This window comes from Artemia franciscana, unplaced genomic scaffold (assembly GCF_032884065.1).
Source record: "Artemia franciscana unplaced genomic scaffold, ASM3288406v1 Scaffold_5646, whole genome shotgun sequence".
In the NCBI taxonomy this organism is placed as follows: domain Eukaryota; kingdom Metazoa; phylum Arthropoda; class Branchiopoda; order Anostraca; family Artemiidae; genus Artemia; species Artemia franciscana.
In genome coordinates, this window is record NW_027065983.1 from 1 (window position 1) to 19,711 (window position 19,711).

Below are 19,711 nucleotides of genomic sequence, written 5' to 3' on the forward strand. Positions count from 1 at the left end.
CAGACAAAATAAAAGGTATGGTAAAAAGTGAAGCATACAAAATGCATTCAAAAATTCAAAAATGAAGCGCACACGATATCTGGGGCTAGAAGACTTGTGACAGCCAGCATCATAACGAATGCATCGAATCGTAAAACTCCCTTTAAACGATCAACGGTGTATTTATTTATGTACGTGTGTACGCATAATCTTTCTTGAAAACGATTTTGAGTGAATCCGAACAGCTAAAGTAAAAGGCATGGAACAATACCTGATATGATGATTCGCAAAAACGAAGTGCGTCAATAAATATCACTACAAATCTCAAATGATAAAATTGGACAGCAAAGTCTGCAATTAGAAGAAAAACCAGCAGGGATGATCACATCCAATCGTAAATGAAATCTGCGGTTAGAAGAGAAGAAACAATAAGAATCACCATGAGTCTGAGAAAAAAAATTATATGAAATAGATGATTCTTTGATGCATTAACAGAAAGAAGGAATTGAATGCTCACCAAAATATCTTAGATTATGCTAATAAATGATCAGAGATTCGGATACATATAAGCTTGCCATGTGCCGAGTGCTGGAGCTTGGGAGAAGCCTGGGCTTCCATTTTATGTTTAAATCCACATTTAATTTAGTAAGACACTAACGACCAACATGAGGTTAACGAACAAACACTCAAAAAAATCACGTGAGGGAGAGATGCATTAAAGTTCCCTTGATCTCCTGAACCTAAGTGACATTTCTGCTTACAGTTTTCAATGAAGGAGTAATCTTAAAAGTCTGAAACTGGGAGTATTTTACTTACACACTTGGGATATTTTCCAAGCAGGCACTTCTCTCACTTCTAAGAAATGTACTCATCAGCTCTCTACTGCAGCTACTCCAGCTGGAAGAGAATCCTCTGAAAAAATGAAAACAAAGAAAGATGAAAATAGAAAGATGGCCATGTTGGGTCTTTTTAAACATCAGGATGATAAAATTTTCGTTGTTGTCTGATTACAGTTCTATTGTGGGAGATCATGGGCATGAGATTAAATTATATTACACCACAGTAAGTAGCCTATATATTTCACAGTTAACTTCCACATTCTACCGCAATTTTTCAGCTTTTGATTACAAGATAAGTCCCAAAGATGACACAGTTTGTACTCTTAAAATGTTCAAGGTACCTTCAAACCTCTAACACATTATCTGTTAACTTTTTTTTAAAATCAAACAGTTCGTGGTAATGAACTGTAGTAAGTAGCGACCCGGCTCAATAGTAACCGAAGCTCTATAAAATAGAATTTAGATACCAATAGTTACATCAAAAGAATCGCATTTTAATGCTGATTTTAAATATATAAGTTTCATCAAAATTAGTCTCACCCATCAAAAGTTTCGGGCCTGAGGAAATTTGCCTCATTTTAGAAAATAGGGGGAAACACCCCCTAAAAGTCATTCAATCTTAAAGAAAATCACATCATAACGAAAATCAGAGAACCCTATTGTAGAAGTTTCCAGCTCCTATCTACAAAAATGTGGAATTTCGTATTTTTTGCCAGAAGACAGATCACGGATGCATGTTTATTTGTTTTTTCTTTTTTCTTTGTTTTCTTTTTTTCCCAGGGGTGATCGTATCGACTCAGTTGTCCTACAATGTCGCAAGAGGGCTCATTCTAACAGAAATTAAAAGTTCTAGTGCCCTTTTTAAGTGACCAAAAATTGGAGGGCACCTATACCCCCTCCCACACTCATTTTTCCCCAAAGTCACCAGCTCAAAATTATGAGATAACCATTTTATTCAACATAGTCGAAAACACCTAATAATTATGTCTTTGGGGACGACTTACTCCCCCACAGTCCCCGTGGGAGGGGCTGCAAGTTACAAACTTCGACCTGTGTTTACATATAGTAATGGCTATTGGGAAGTGTACAGACGTTTTCAGGGGATTTCTTTTGGTTTGGGGGGGGGGGGGAGAAGTTTTTAGGGGGTAAGTGGGAGGATCTTTCCATGGAGGAATTTGTCATGGGGAAGAGAATTTCAATGAAGGCGGCGCAGGATTTCTAGCATTATTTAAAAAAAAAAACAGTGAAAAAATATGAAAAGTTTTTTTCAACTGAAAGTAAGTAGCATCATTAAAACTTAAAACGAACGGTAATTATTCTGCATATGAGGGGCTTACCTCCTCGTAACACCACCCTCTTTACGCTAAAGAATTTTTAGTAATTTCAACTATTTATTCTACGGCCTTTGTGATTCAGGGGTCATTCTTAAGGAATTAGGACAAAATTTAAGCTTTACTGTAAAGAGCGAGGTATTGACGAGGGAGTGAACCCCCTCATGTAAGCAATAAAAAAATACAAATATGGAAGTTCGTTATGTAAGTTAATTCGTAAGTTACGTATATTTTTATTAGTGAAAACGTTCGTAAGAAATTACAAGTTTTAGTTACCTTTTTAATCAAAAATCAAAAAATTGGAAGGCAACTAGGCCTACTCCCTCGCTCCTTTTTTCCTCAAAATCTTCCGATTAAAACTACGAGAAAGCCATTTAGCCGAAAAAAAATTTATTATGCAAATTTCGTTTTAATTATTTAGGTGCGGAGAGCCAAGATCAAAACATGCATTAATTCAAAAACGTCCAGAAATTAAATAAAAAAACAAGTTTTTTTAACTAAAAGTAAGGAGTGACATTAAAACTTAAAGCGAACAGAAATTACTCCGTATATGAAAAGGGCTTTTCCTCCTGAACGCCCCGCTCTTTACGCTAAAGTTTTTACTATTTTAAAAGGTAGAGTTAAGAGAAAGAGTAAAACTTTAGCGTAAAGAGCGGGGCAATGTCGTTCCTTACTTTTAGTGAAAAAAAACTTTTTTTTATTTAATCTAAGTAAAGAAAGATGTTAAAAACATGAAAAGATAAAAGTGATATTAAAGGTATAAAAGACGATACAACTAAGTGGCAAGACCCTTACTTGCGGAACGAATAAAGATATTAATGATAGCTTACCAGTTGATGTGCTTAATGGAAAATCAGTCTATTAGTTTTTGAAGCTGTATTAAAGTTGAACAGTTATAGAATTTGCGGAACAGGAAAAACTATTTTCCGAAATTGAAGACATGACGTCATTATTTGAATATTATATATGGTGTTGCTAAGGTGATAAAATAGAGACGTTGTTGTGTCCCACAATCACACCAGGAGGCCATGGAGATTGAAATTAAAGGTCAAAGGAGTGATGAATCTTGGAATCATCTGACCTTCCTGTGGCTGATGAAAACCGTCAGCCATAATGGTATAAGAAGCAAATGATATTTTTTTTATGTGTTAGAACTTATGGAAGTTGAGATGAATTTGATAATTCGACTCAAACCTCGATCCAGGAATCAAATCTTCTTTCAATGACCTATTGGGAACGACACAAATTGTGAAAATCCGCACGACGACTGACTTGACATGAAGAGAACTGAGAAATCGAGTTAGCTGAGACTGATTCGAAAAATACTCAGGATAAATGTATTTTTGTCGATGTTAATTCACTATTTTACTGTTTGGTATACATTGGCAACTAAGGTTCATTGATGTTTCAGCCTAACGAATAGAATCCTTAGTCAGTTATGTTAATTTTCAATGGAGCAATAGATAACTTTTTTATTATCAAAAGCAATTATGGCCGGAATATTGAAAAAAATCTAGAAGTGCAACAATAAATGTAAAACGTAGACAATTAAATTTAGATAAATATAAGGAAGCATTCACCTAGATAATCAAATTGACAATTATATTACAAAAGTCACGCTGAACAATATGAAGACACTTCCTAGTTTCTGCGTCCTCACATAAGCCTGTCCTTTCTTCACGTTCATATAATGAAACAAGTATTTTTCAGATGAAAGCAAGGAGCGAGAACATTAGAACATGAAAACTATCAAAAAGTATCCTACATATTAGAGGTATTGATACCTATTTGCTTTTTTGCTTCACTGAAATGTAGTTGAGAGTCAAACAAATATAGTCGGTAAGTGGTAACTAAAAGTATTTTATTTACCTTTTGTCTTTGAAAATATTTGAACAGAAACTTCTATTTTCTAAAGCAAACGTATAAATTACCCCTTGCATTCTCAAGGAGGTGTAAAACGACTCATTCTCTCTTCATTTCGTTTTCATTTCATCAAACTTGAAGCTTTAGAATATAAAGTCAACGCTTAACATAAAAAATGAGTGCTGAGGGAGGCGGAGCAATCTTTCTCATGTCTACCATAATGTCATTTGGTTTTAAGTTTTAATCTTATTCTTTACTTTCATTGAAAAAAGTCAAATTTTTCTTTTATTTCTGCTTGTCTTTCATCGCATACTCTGAGCCATCCTAAAAATTATGAAACCTACCATCATTATCATCTCTGACCTTTTAAATTAATGTTCAACTTTCATATTGTTATGCTTTAAGGCCAACGTTTTCATTTGGGTGCATTTGCTTTTCAGAATAGCACATAATTTTTTCCTGAAGTAAAGGAACACTGTCAGTCCCACCAAACCCTTACTCCTTAAACAAGAAAAATTTTTATTACATCATTTTAATATCTAGAAACGAATGTTCCTATAAAAAAAATACAATCACCAGAATAAGAGGGGAGCTCAGTACTGATGCTTTAAACGTAGCCTAAATATATTTCTACAAATGAAGTTCATCCGTATTTATCTGAAGCCCTGCTCATTAAAATTTTAAAATAAGGGGCTGAAACTGCTTTCGAAACTTAAATATGTGCCCCGTAGACATGCAAAAAAGATAATCTGATATCCGTCAAAATGGCTAATATACAGCTAGTCCATCTTCTGCAAACGTTAATGTCATAGCATTTTCCCATTTTAACAGTTTCTTACAATAAACTGTCTAAAAAGAAAAACACTGTTGGTTCCATCTTACCACTAATCCTTAAATAAGAAAATTCTTATCACAACATTTTAATATCTAAAAATGAATGTTCCTATAAGAAAAAATGCAATCACCAGAATAAGAGGGGACCACAGTACTGCTGCTTTAAACGTAGCCTAAATATATTTCTACACATGAAGTTCATCCGTATTTATCTGAAGCACTCCTCATTAAAATTTTAAAATAAGGGGCTGAAACTGCTTTCGAAACTTAAATATGTGCCCCGTAGACATGCAAAAAAGATAATCTGATATCCGTCAAAATGGCTAATATACAGCTAGTCCATCTTCTGCAAACGTTAATGTCATAGCATTTTCCCATTTTAACAGTTTCTTACAATAAACTGTCTAAAAAGAAAAACACTGTTGGTTCCATCTTACCACTAATCCTTAAATAAGAAAATTCTTATCACAACATTTTAATATCTAAAAATGAATGTTCCTATAAGAAAAAATGCAATCACCAGAATAAGAGGGGACCACAGTACTGCTGCTTTAAACGTAGCCTAAATATATTTCTACACATGAAGTTCATCCGTATTTATCTGAAGCACTCCTCATTAAAATTTTAAAATAAGGGGCTGAAACTGCTTTCGAAACTTAAATATGTGCCCCGTAGACATGCAAAAAAGATAATCTGATATCCGTCAAAATGGCTAATATACAGCTAGTCCATCTTCTGCAAACGTTAATGTCATAGCATTTTCCCGTTTTAACAGTTTCTTACAATAAACTGTCTAAAAAGAAAAACACTGTTGGTTCCATCTTACCACTAATCCTTAAATAAGAAAATTCTTATCACAACATTTTAATATCTAAAAATGAATGTTCCTATAAGAAAAAATGCAATCACCAGAATAAGAGGGGACCACAGTACTGCTGCTTTAAACGTAGCCTAAATATATTTCTACACATGAAGTTCATCCGTATTTATCTGAAGCACTCCTCATTAAAATTTTAAAATAAGGGGCTGAAACTGCTTTCGAAACTTAAATATGTGCCCCGTAGACATGCAAAAAAGATAATCTGATATCCGTCAAAATGGCTAATATACAGCTAGTCCATCTTCTGCAAACGTTAATGTCATAGCATTTTCCCATTTTAACAGTTTCTTACAATAAACTGTCTAAAAAGAAAAACACTGTTGGTTCCATCTTACCACTAATCCTTAAATAAGAAAATTCTTATCACAACATTTTAATATCTAAAAATGAATGTTCCTATAAGAAAAAATGCAATCACCAGAATAAGAGGGGACCACAGTACTGCTGCTTTAAACGTAGCCTAAATATATTTCTACACATGAAGTTCATCCGTATTTATCTGAAGCACTCCTCATTAAAATTTTAAAATAAGGGGCTGAAACTGCTTTCGAAACTTAAATATGTGCCCCGTAGACATGCAAAAAAGATAATCTGATATCCGTCAAAATGGCTAATATACAGCTAGTCCATCTTCTGCAAACGTTAATGTCATAGCATTTTCCCATTTTAACAGTTTCTTACAATAAACTGTCTAAAAAGAAAAACACTGTTGGTTCCATCTTACCACTAATCCTTAAATAAGAAAATTCTTATCACAACATTTTAATATCTAAAAATGAATGTTCCTATAAGAAAAAATGCAATCACCAGAATAAGAGGGGACCACAGTACTGCTGCTTTAAACGTAGCCTAAATATATTTCTACACATGAAGTTCATCCGTATTTATCTGAAGCACTCCTCATTAAGATTTTAAAATAAGGGGCTGAAAGTGCTTTTCAAAACTTAAATATGTGCCCCACAGACACACAAAAAAGATAATCTGATATCTGTCGTAATAACTAATATACAGCTAGGCCATGTTCTGCAAACGTTATATTTTACCATTTTAATAGTTTACTAAACTGCCTAAAAAGAGAAACACTGTTGGTCTCATCATACCACTACTCTTTAAACAAGAAAATATTTTATCAAAACATTTTAATATCCAGAAAAGAATATTCCTATAAAAAATGCAATCACCAGAATAAGAGGGGAACTCAGTACTGATGCTTTAAGCGTAGCCTAAATATAGTTCTACAAATGAAGTTCATCAGTATTTATCTGAAGCCCTTTTCATTAAAATTTTAAAATGAGGGACGGAAATGTGTTTTTCGAAACTTTAATATTTGCCCCACAGACAAACAAAAAGGATAATCTGATATCCGTCATAATAGCTAATATACAGCTATATCATGCTCTACAAATGTTAATGTCACTCCATTTTACCATTTTAATGGTTTCTTCAAATAAACTGCCTTATATGTTTATAGACTAGCAACTATACGATTTGAGGTGGAGTGAATTGCAACACAAATGTTTTTAAGCTAAAATACTGAGAAAATTCTGGGGAGTAATACGCAAAAGTCTGCAAGAAATATTAAATCGAGAAGTCGTAAATAACACTTAAAGGCCTGAATTTCAGCCAAAAAATAGAAATTGAAGCTTTTAAGCGGGGTTTTATGACTGAAACTTCCCGGGGAAATCTCGAGAAATCGTGTTTTTTAGACAGCAACTCTGATGCCAGTGCTTGTATACCCAAACCGGGGCTGTTGGATCTAAAGTCGGTGCAGCAGCATACTATTTTCTAGAACCAAGAATGTTTAGTCATAAGAGTTAAAGTTTAATTTCCTAGAAAATATCTTTTTTTAATCGGTTTTAAAAGTGTATCTGATTTATTAAGTTGTTATTTCGACTTCAGATGCCATTGTGCACCAAAACTATTAACTCACTTTTAGTGAGGATTTTTTGTAGATAGTAGCTTAGAGCTTCTGCCTTGGACTACTTAAAGATGTTGAACATTATAGCATATTTTCGTCATGGTCACTCTTATTTTTAATCGATGACTAATTTCAGATTAATGATTTTTCCATTTAGAATAAGCATAAAAAACAATGCCTTGATGTAAGTATTGCTATCACAATTTCGGCAACACATTTTCCCCCCACAAATGGCTGATCTTAGATCTCTTAAACATGGGGGAGGGGGGTTGTCAGTCCTTTTGAGTTTACACTCTAGTTTTTATATCATCTTCCAAAGTGTAGCAAGTACACTGTAAGGGGTTAATGTTTCATCAGAAAGTAAAATAGTATAGGTATTGTATTCGTTTCACAAGGAACTTATTTTTGAGCAAAGCGTAACATTGCTGCTTTACTTACGAAAAGTGAGTAGCCATTATACAAATTTGTCCAGGTCGACAGTAACAAGTAGAATCATCATGTCGCATACCAAAACTATGCCCCATCTCATGAGCAATTGTCCATGCTAACTTTGGTATGTTATCATTGTAAGACATTACACTTGTTGAGTCTTCTCCACAAATAGTTCCAGTATATGCTCTTCCAAGAACCACACCTAATTCGCTGCCAAACTCAATTCCACTGTAAAATATGTCTTTATAAATAAAACTATGGTAATATTAATTAAAAATAATCTTAAGAGCGGCCTGGCTTATTCTTGTGCGACTGTGAAAAACCTTTTCAGATATTATTTAACAGTTTAGCTCTTTAGAAGAGTGATTTCATGTGGTAATGATAACGAAATTCGAGTTCGAAGGTAGGCTATAAATTTAATTTCTTATTCCCTTTGTATTTTGAAAAAAATAGTTTATTTTTCTTTGATAAAAAGATTTTAAAATCAACCTGTGTAAATGAAATACTGATAAACTATAACTAAACTGTGAATCGTGATCTTACCGTAAATTGCTCGTGATACAATGATTTTTCAAAAATGGCTTCAATAGAGTATTCGGCAGTAACATTTGAACCTAACAAAGAAGTTTCCGTTCGGCATATTTAGTTGTCAACTAGAACACGGGATATATTTATCAGTTAATTGAAAGCATGGTCATTCAAAGTTTTTCTAATCTATTTTCTATGGTTTTATTTTTAGTTGTTCGTCATTTAACTAGAAAATGCTTTATATATCTGTGTACTATCCAAAAATCATCTATTTCATATTAAGATGCAGAGAATATTTTTTTTTGTCATTGAAAACTACTTTGGAATGAACACTTAATAAACATCAATGCTATGGAGCTACCTAGAGGAAACAGGGGGGGGGGGGAGAAAGAAACAATTTAAAATTATCTTTAAAGATCTCTTCAGAGGCTGCCTGAACTTCATCTTATTCTTGTTAACCTTCTCACAGAACGTTTTTATACAAGACAAAAGTTTTAACATCGCCGTTCCCACAAATCCTTTTGGTAACCCTATCAAGATCATTTTTAAATTTTAGTTTTGCAAAAATAATTCACTAATTCCAATCAGGCTCTAGCTGAACCAAAATCAGACAAAATAGTCAACAGAAGCCTGGGGGTCCAAGCTTAAGTTAAAAATGGACTTTCTTTAAAGCACTTTGGGGTGGGGGGCTGTCTTACTGTCGCAATTCATATAGAGAACACAAGTTTTATTTTCTATACTGTGCAACATATATCACTTAAACTGGTCTAGTCACTCGTAACTCCGGTAGCTAACTGACGTATTTCATTCAACGGAGCGCAATTCACAACTCCCGTACATCTGACTTTTTAGTATCTCGACACGAAACGTGATCTGTGTAATAAGTTGGTAAATGATTTTAGATAAAATCACCACATTCCTCACCCCTAGATACTTAGGTAAGGGAACAATTTTTGTTTACTTTCACCACATATGCTTCAAACGCTTTGCTTCCTTTGTATGAACACGAACCCAGTTTGCTCTTGATTTGATAGTAGATGTCGGGCCAGAAGAAGTAAGCAGGCAAAATCTTCGCTATTGCGTTACGGCCTCGATGAACCAACTCTGGATAGTTCGAGGCATACAATGAGATTGCAGGATTACCTCACTATGGTAGTCCTCTGGTACCAATAGTTGGAAATGAGACAATCCATCTTTTCTTTTGGTACGCCGATATAAAAGACCGTCCCGTAGCTCGAAATAGGCTCCTTTTTCTTCGGCCTAGCTCGTGACTTGTAAGTTTAAGAAACGGGCGAGTTCAATGTCTTTCTGCTGACTATTCTTGAAGTCTTCGAACGGATTGGTTTTTCCTTCCTCTTCGAAGACCTTCTTCAGGAATACAGGCAGTGACTTGATACTCATCTACAAAGATGTTAACAAACATTATAATTATTGTTTTTTTTTCATTTACAACAGACGGGACAATGCATCAGCATTCCCATTTTGTAGCCCACTCCGACTATGAATATCAAATTAGTACTTTTGGAGCGCCAGGGACCAGCGTGTCAAGCGAGTGTTGTTGCTTCGAGCCACATTCAACCAGCGAAGCGGGTTATGATCAATTTCGACATTGAACTTCCAACATTCCTAATACCGAAAACTTTCCATTCCCCATTTTAGCGCCAAAGCTTCACGCTCCATTGTCAAATAGCACTGTTCCACTGGCGATAGCTTCCTACTTTTATAGGCAATGGGATGCTTCTCTCCATTGTGTTGAGTCAGGACTGCTCCAGTCCCCGTATTCGAAGCATCCTTTTGAAGCACAAAGTCTTTGGCAAAGTCTGCACTGCTCAGGATAGGGGCAGTAGTGAGTGCAGTCTTCAGGGTCTCGAATGCTACTCTCTGCTTCTGAGATAGCGTAAAGAGCCTTGTATTTCGTTCCTGAAGAAATTCTGTCAGCGGTGACGCAACCGAAGAGAAATCGTGGATGAAATTTTGGTAATACACAGCGATGCCAAAGAATGACCTCACTTCCCATTTTGTGGTGGGCTCAGGAAAGTTTTTCAAAGCCTCAACCCTGCTTTCCAGTGGTGTGATTTTACCATTTCCTACTTTGTGGCCCAAATAATGAACTTCGTCTAGTCCGAACTTACATTTGTCAGGATGGATGTGAAGACGATCAGCCGCTAGTCTCCCTAAATCTTCCTTTAAATATAACTTGTGATCTTCACAACTATCAGAAAAAAATTATAAGGTCGTCAAGGTATGCCCTTGCAAAGCAACAGCATCCAGTCAAAACCTTATCCATGGCAAGCTAGAAGGTTGCTGGTGCCCTGTGAACACAAAAAGGAAGTACTCCGAGCTCGTAGAATCCGGACTTCGTTTGGAAGGCGGTCTTTTCCATGCTCTATGGCGTAAGTTCTACTTGCCAGTAGCCTTTGGTAAGATCTAAAACACTGAAAACCCTTTTGTTACCTACTTCTTCCAGCAATTCATTTATGCGGGGAAGGGGGGTAGGCATCAAACTTAGGTACCCAATCTAAAACTCGAGAGTCCAAACAGAAGTGAATGCTTCCATCTGGCTTGGCAACCACAGCTACTGGAGGACACCAGGGACTTGAAGAAGGTGGTATGATCCCCAAATCCAGTATTCGCTTGACTTCTTCTTCAATGGCTTGTTGTCGACTGTGTGGTACCCTGTAGGGTTTCCGACACAGAGGATGCGCATTACCTGTATCAATGTGGTGTCTGACCACTGACCTTCTCCCGGAAATTTTGGAGAAGGACTTTCTAAATCCCATTAGTATCCCAAAAAGTCCTTTCTTTCTCTTTTCCGTAAGGTGACTTGGCGAATATATCACAATCTAAACATCCTCCTGGTTACCAAAATTATCTGCCTGGTCAAACGTAGGCATACTTGGAGCTTCATGAGCAAAGAGGAGGAAATCCGTTTGTCTATGCTGAAACTTTCGAAGAAGATTGATGTGTAGAATCTTCTTCTTCTTTCTTCTTTCCGGGAACAGGACTTCGTAGTTTACAGCCCCAACTTTCCGAGATATCCTGAAGGGTCCTTGCCATCTGGTTTCCAATTTATGATTTACAGTCGGCAGAAGGACGAGGACCTCGTCGTTCACCTGCAGATCTCGTGGCTTCGCCTTTTTGTTGTATGGGGTTTTCTGCCTTTCAGACGCCTCCAGAAGATTTTTAAGCCTCTTCTACGATCTGCCGAAGTCATTCTCGCACGGACAAGAGCTCATGTGCAGGTAGGGTTGTAACGGTAGAGTTTCAGGCGTCTTCCCAATGCTTCTTGATGATGTCCAATGGACTTCTTGGCCTCCGCCCATAAAGAAGCTTAAAAGGACTAAACATGGTCGAGGCTTGAGGTGTTTCTCGATAAGCGAACAAGACGTAGGGGATAAAGCGATCCCAGTCTCTTGAGTTATCCATAACAAACCTTCAAAAGCCGAACAAGCATCCAATTAAGTTTTCAACCAGGCCATCTGTTTGCGGATGAAAGGGTGATTTCTGCATAAATTTTATTCCGCGAATTCTTTATGCCTCAAGTAAGCTTTTAGCGGCAAAATTCGAACTGTCAAGATTTCTGTCCTGGTCTGTCAGGATTTCTTCCGGAACACCAACCTGACAGAAGTACTGCTCAACATCTTCTGCAATTTTCCTGGCATTCATATATCTCACGGGCATTGCCTCGGGATAACGAGTGCAATAATCTGATATTACCAAAAGGAATCGATGACCGTTCCGAGAAGGTACCAATGGTCCCACAATATCTGCCCAAATCCTCCTGAAAGGCTCTTCAATTCAACGACCTGGCAGTCGTAACCACTAGCTAAGCCGCGCCACTAGCTGGCAAGAATCACAAGTACGTACAAACCGTTTGACATCTTGACATACCCCAAGCCAGAAGAACCTATGGATGATCTGATCCAGAGTGCGTGCACAGTGTGGCCACTCATTGGGGAATCGTGGGCGACTCTCAGCACAAACGACCTACAAGGCTTGGGAACTACCAACTGTGTAATCTCTTCCTTATCCAACTTTGTTTCTATATTTCTGTAGAGTAGACAATTGATGAGCTCGAAACTCTGGCCTGAACTAGCCAGAGTGAAACACTTTGTCAGTGTAAAATCTTGTTGTTGAGGGTCAGCTAATTCCTTGGATGTCAGCTGTTCTGGATCAACTAGCACGCACATATGTGCTAGGAAGCACTCGCAATGTGCTATGAAAGCACGCACAAATGTGCTATGAAGCACTCACATTATGCTATTAAAGCACGTAAAAATGTGCTATGAAGGACCCGCAATTTGCCATGAAAGCACGTACAAATGAGCTATGAAGCACGCTTGTACACCTGGTACCCTGACACCAATGGGAGAGGGGCTCACTTTGTTCGACAAGAACACAAGGTAAATGCAGAGCTAACTATCGATGGAAACCAATAATCGTCTTAAAATCAGCCGCACTGCTAATCCAGCAACTATCTACCCTCGCAAAAACAGGTTAATACGGGACATAATTTTTACAAATGGTAATAACGGTAAAACTTTTTTTTGGATTATTTAAACTAGCTATCAAAACTAAAGCACAAACAGATTGTGAATCGAATATTTTCAGCTTATGGAATAAGCTACCCTAGTGGAAAATTTTAACGCAAAACTGGAGAAAAGTCGAAGTTACCACAAATTACTCGTTACTAACGTTTAGCGCTATCCACTACTTAGAGATAGATGGATGGAGATAATGACAACACATTCAAAGATGTCTTTTTTAATAGCAATAAATGTTACGAAAAATGCTGGGTTCTTTACCTTAATTTACGCTAGAATATAATCAGCAAAAAAATCCAACTTTCACTTATTCGGTTGAGCATCCCATTTCTGACACCACTTATGTCGTAATCCATATAGAAACACAAGTTCTATTTACTATACTATACAACATATAACACTTCAACTGGTCTAATCACTTGTAACTCCGGTAGCTAACTGACGTATTTCATTCAACGGAGCGCAATTCACAACTCCCGTACATCTGACTTTTTAGTCTCTCGACACGAAACGTAATCTATATAATAAATTGGTAAATGATTTTAGATAAAATCACCACACTTACCTAATTGTAATACGATGGGGATACCCCCTCTTCAATACCTCATAATTTATAGCCTTTACCTGCTAATTATTAACATATAGGATGAAAATTGCTCAACATCAGTTTTTATATTTAAAAGCAAAAAATAAGTTGCTTTAGGTTTTGTTTAATTAAGAGGAGCTGGTATGTAAAAAAAAGAAGAGTATTGAACACCATAATTAATTCACTGTAACATCTTTTATTTCCCTCTTCCGAATTAAAAATGTCAAGCGTTTCATATACCTTAATCTTCAAAGGAAGAGCAATAGCTCACTTAAAACAGTCTTGAGTTACAAAAAAAAAATAATAATAATAAATGTTAAGCTTCAGCTAGTTCAGTAGAGAGCTTCATTAGAAACTTTATTACCACAAGCTTTTAGACATTACAAAAAATACACATATTTCCCCTTTCATTGGAATTATTTTGTTTTTTTAAAATAGGAAGTATTATGCATAAGTACAATAATTTTTAAATTAAACTATTAACTTATCAAAGCCTGAACTTTAAGTTAAAACTTAAAACGAACAGAAATTAATTCGTATATGAAAGGGCCTGTCCCCTCCTCAACGCTTCGCTTTTTAGGCTAAAGCTTGACTTTGCCAAAACTCTAAGTTTTAAAACGGCTAAAACCTTAGTGTAAACAGCGAGGCGTTGAGGAGGGGACAGCCCCATTTATACACGGAACAAGTTCTGTTCATTTTAAGTTTTAATGTCGCTCCTTACTTTCAGTTAAAAAACTTGTTTTTGTATTTAATTTCTGAACGTTTTTCAACTACTGCATGCTCGAATTTGGCTCACCGTACATGAACAATTTAATATGAAATTTCCGTATTAATTTTGGCAGATATATTCCGTATATGAAGAGTTGGCTCTCCTCAATACCTTGCTCTTAAGCTAAGACTGTTGCCACCTTTAATAAAAGCTTCCTATTCTAATTAAACAGCCTTTGTGTTTCAGTTTTAGTATATAGTCAAACCTTAGAGTTAATAGTAAGGTACTGAGGAGGGGGGCGAAACTTCATGTATGGAATAATTTCTATTTGTGTTTCAAATACTGCCGGTATATCTGACTCACCCTTTATGAAATATACCCCTCCTCTCACGGAAAACTCTTGGGTCGAAATTTCATCCAACGTAAAGTGTACCACCCCCTCCCTTCAAATTTTGCCCAGACAGTTCCGTCCTCGCTGACAATCCCCCTCCCTGTAAAATTCCTTGCGGACGGTTCAGCCGGAAAAATTCTACTTAATATTCCTTCATTTAAATAAGACTTAAATCTCTAATCGTTTTCTAGATTACTCTAGAAATGCTCTCTTCCGTGAAAATTATTTTCCAGAACACAAAACACAGGGGAAAAACCTCTGGATGATTTCCCCGGAACATCTCTACATGAAAAATTTGGAAAAGAGAATGTAAGACAATTAAAATGAATTTTTTATAGCAAGTATGTCAAATCCCCCAGTGTAATATATCCCCTTGAGTATTCACCCTTCAGAAATTTCCCTCCCCAAGGAGGTTTATCCCCATGGAAATCCACCTCAAACCCAGCCCCCTCCAAAAAATGTCTGTATACTCCCCAATAACAATACAATAAACATTGTATAACAATAACCCAATAACAATACGTAAACATTGGGCAAATTTCATATCTTGCAGGCCTCTCCCCACGGACTGTGGGGGTCATTTTATACCTTAAGACATAACTCCTTGATCTTTCAACTATACTGAACAAAATGGCTGCCTAAAAATTTTGATCGGATAATTTTGGGAAAAAACAGGCACTAGAACCTTTAATTTCGTTTTGAATGAGCCCTCTCTTGATATTCTAGCACTAATGGGTCGATACAATCATCCCAGGAAAAAAATCTCTCTGTGATCTTTCTTCAGTCAAAAAATAAAAAATTCCACATTTTTGCAGATAGAAGCTTGAAAACCTCTGTAATAGAGTTCTCTGATACGCTGAATCTGATGAAATGATTTTCATTCAGATTTTTTGACTTTTAAGGGGCGTTTCCCCCTTTTGGAAAATCAGGCAAATTTCTTCATACTTGTAACATATGATAAGTAACTACAATGAAACTTATATCTGATTCATTGATACATCTACTGGTATCAAAATTCCATTTTTTAGAGTTTTGGTTACAATAGAGCCGGGTCGCATCTTACTTACAGTTTGTTATTACGAACTGTGTTGATTCGTCTTTGCCATGCACAACAGTAGGCTTACAAAATTAACTATTTAAGTTTGTTTTGAAGAAATATAATTGAAAACCAAAAGAGAACAAAATTACAAATTGATCCCAAAGGTTAAATTAGTTTATTTTAAGAGTAGGGAAAGGAGTTTAAGATTCAGATTTTCCTGCAATTTTCAGCGAAAAAACTAACTAAGACAGGAACTATAACTATTTCTTTGTATGAATTATTCGTAATTCCTTGGTAACTTAATTTAAGCATTAATAAGTAGCATGTGCTACAAACCACGTTCATTAAATATAACATACTTAGGTAAAAAACGTTATAAATAGAGAGCTACCTGAGAAGTAGTGCGTGATCATATTTAAATTTCTTGGGAAGTTCAATTTTTCTGTAAAGATTGAAGCCGCGGTGTAATATATCCCCTTGAGTATTCACCCTTCGGAAATTTACCTCCCCAAGGAGGTTCATCCCCATGAAAATCCACCTCAAACCCAGCCCCCTCCAAAAAATGTCTGTATACTCCCCAATAACAATACAATAAACATTGTATAACAATAACCCAATAACAATACGTAAACATTGGGCAAATTTCATATATGGCTACCTAAAAATTTTGATCAGATAATTTTGGGAAAAAACAGGCACTAGAACCTTTAATTTCGTTTTGAATGAGCCCTCTCTTGATATTCTAGCACTAATGGGTCGATACAATCATCCCAGGAAAAAAATCTCTCTCTGATCTTTCTTCAGTCAAAAAATAAAAAATTCCACATTTTTGCAGATAGGAGCTTGAAAACCTCTGTAATAGAGTTCTCTGATACGCTGAATCTGATGAAATGATTTTCATTCCGATTTTTCGACATTTAAGGGGCGTTTCCCCCTTTTGGAAAATCAGGCAAATTTCTTCATACTTGTAACATATGATAAGTAACTACAATGAAACTTATATCTGATTCATTGATACATCTACTGGTATCAAAATTCCATTTTTTAGAGTTTTGGTTACAATAGAGCCGGGTCGCATCTTACAGTTTGTTATTACGAACTGTGTTGATTCGTCTTTGCCATGCACAACAGTAGGCTTATTAAAATTAACTATTTAAGTTTGTTTTGAAGAAATATAATTGAAAACCAAAAGAGAACAAAATTACAAATTGATCCCAAAGGTTAAATTAGTTTATTTTAGGAGTAGGGAAAGGAGTTTAAGATTCAGATTTTCCTGCAATTTTCAGCGAAAAAACTAACTAAGACAGGAACTATAACTATTTCTTTGTATGAATTATTCGTAATTCCTTGGTAACTTAATTTAAGCATTAATAAGTAGCATGTGCTACAAACCACGTTCATTAAATATAACATACTTAGGTAAAAAACGTTATAAATAGAGAGCTACCTGAGAAGTAGTGCGTGATCATATTTAAATTTCTTGGGAAGTTCAATTTTTCTGTAAAGATTGAAGCCGCGTAAGTTGAAATCAGCATCTTTTGAGATTTTGATCTTGTCTCCATAAAACCAATAGTCGATGCCAACAAGAGCAACACGAACGTGAAATTGGAAATATAGCTAAAAATAAAAGATTTTGACAGGCACGAATAAAAATAAGTAAACCTTAAAAAACAAATTATATGAAATTACTTGTCTCTCCCCCGGAAAACCAGTCCGGAGCAAACTAGATCAAATATATTGAAAATGTTTCTACTATCTTTTGTTTGTCAAATCTAAACGCCAAAATGTTAATTTTTATTTAATTGATTGAAAAGAAGAGTTATAACAATTACATGGTAAAATGAGATAAATTTATGAACAAATAATCTTCGCACAGAATAAAATAAATTACTGCACCAGAGGGCATATAGTTCGTAGAGCTGGGAATAAACTCCTGGATGAATACAACAACACCCTGGCAGCACCTCGCCTCTGGACTTTTTCCTGTGTTCCCGATTGTAAAAACAGACTCCAGATCCTTACTTATCTTCACTTTCCAAGCGTCAGACCATATGCCTATCAGGATTATATTGCCTTTTCAGCTTATTGCACCGAATGATTCAAGTCCAGACAATGATAGTAAATAGTATGATACCACTGACTAGGCTTGTGTAGATATGATGAAAGATGGTCTATTTCGAAAAAGATGAAAGTGCCGTTCCATCTACTTTCCCAAGAAAACCTACTAACCTCTGCAGAGAAGAATACCTTACTGAAAATTTACTGTACAGAGATCGTTCATACTCTACGAACTGTCGGGCATGCTAGTATACCTATACGAAGAGTACGTCTTGGACCTGAGAAGCATGGTTGGTCAAGGAACCCAGATCTTGTGAATCTTGTGCTAAATCAAATTCTGGTTTCCCGTCTGGAAGGAGTGTGGTAACCACAGCAGGTTTTGGTAAATGAAATTCTACTGAAAACAAAGCGACGTTTGGCGAAAGTGCTTAGGACACACCACGCTAAATCAGTAGCTGAGATGTCAAGTAAAGCCACAAGTGAGCCTAATTTCGTATGGAAAGTGCTCGAAAGAGTTAATTCAAACACCTATAATGCAGTCAAAATTATCAGACCAGTGGTACAGTTACTATAAAAGTAATTTTTACGAGCCAGATCCGTCATTGTCAAATCAATATGAAAGGAAGCTTGATGGTTACATAGGCCAATCAATTAATGAGATCAGTTTTATTGCTACTCGATCTGCGGTTACTAAGTGCTTTTCAAAGCCACAAAAAAACTTTTTGTGGTTTTGATGGCCTCTGTGCAAAGCATCTAAGATGTGGGTCCCCTCTCGTGACTGAGCATCTGACCTTACTCTTTTAGATGATATTCTGTCTTGGTATAGTTCCTAATTTGTTCAGAACTGGAGTGAAAATCCCGGTATTAAAAAGAGGAAAGTCCTTGGACAAATGTTCTTCTTTAAGGCCAATTACGGCGCCACCGGTTTTGTGCAGTTTTTTTGAGTTATTAATTAATGACGAGATATATAAATGTTATACATCAGATGAGTAATTCAGCTTCAAGAAAGTAGTAGGCCGGGACTGTGCTCACCATTTGATTTCAAATTTATTTCTACATGCTCATGAAAACAATGAAGTGTTATATTTTTCTGGGTAAGACGTAACTAGAGCTTTCGACACAGGTATACATCCGCATATCTTATTGACTGCTTATAAGCATGGAGTTAATATTTCTGTCATCAAATAGATACATAGTATGTTTAAAACGCTAACTGACAAAGTTGAGGTCACCATCTCACCTGGTACAGTGAAAGAAAGTACTTCCAGTAAAAAAGGTATTAGACAGCGCGCTCTTGCTTCTCCGTCCCGTTTAATAATACTGTTATTGCGCCACATCAAAACTTTTTGACCATATGTATATTTAAAGCTATTGATGTTTTGCTAGCTAACTATGCTGAGGACATCCTTGGTATTAGTAGAACAGCCTTTGGAATTGAGGAACATTTTTGAATTCTCGATAGGGAGGTATCGGTTTTCGATTTAATGAGAGTAAGACTGAGTTTCTTGTGTTAAATCACCGTTCAGATTAGCTGACAAACGTTCGGTTTGGTGAACCTTTATTAAAGCACAACATACACTGACGTATCTTGGAGTAACGATGGGGTCAAATCTTCGCGCCACGTGTCAAATTTTGAAAGATTTTTTTTTGCTTGAAAATCCAGGATAGCGTACGGTTTACTAATTGCGTTGAAGTTTGAATTTAACCATTATATCTTAGCTAGCGTTTATAATGCATTTGCTGTTCCACATCTACTTGCCTTCACAGCATTTTGGTCTCT

The 19,711-nt window shown here is 36.0% G+C and overlaps 1 protein-coding gene across 1 annotated transcript; it reads right to left on the reverse strand.

Moving 5' to 3' along the window:
- Nucleotides 1-6: 6 nt before the first annotated feature.
- On the reverse strand, nt 7-17,490 carry LOC136043399 (disintegrin and metalloproteinase domain-containing protein 28-like; the record flags this gene model as incomplete). Its single annotated transcript, XM_065728308.1, has 3 exons — nt 7-891; nt 8,083-8,304; nt 17,321-17,490. Coding segments are annotated over 3 exons (492 nt in total), but the record flags the coding sequence as incomplete, so codon positions are not given.
- Nucleotides 17,491-19,711: the final 2,221 nt, after the last annotated feature.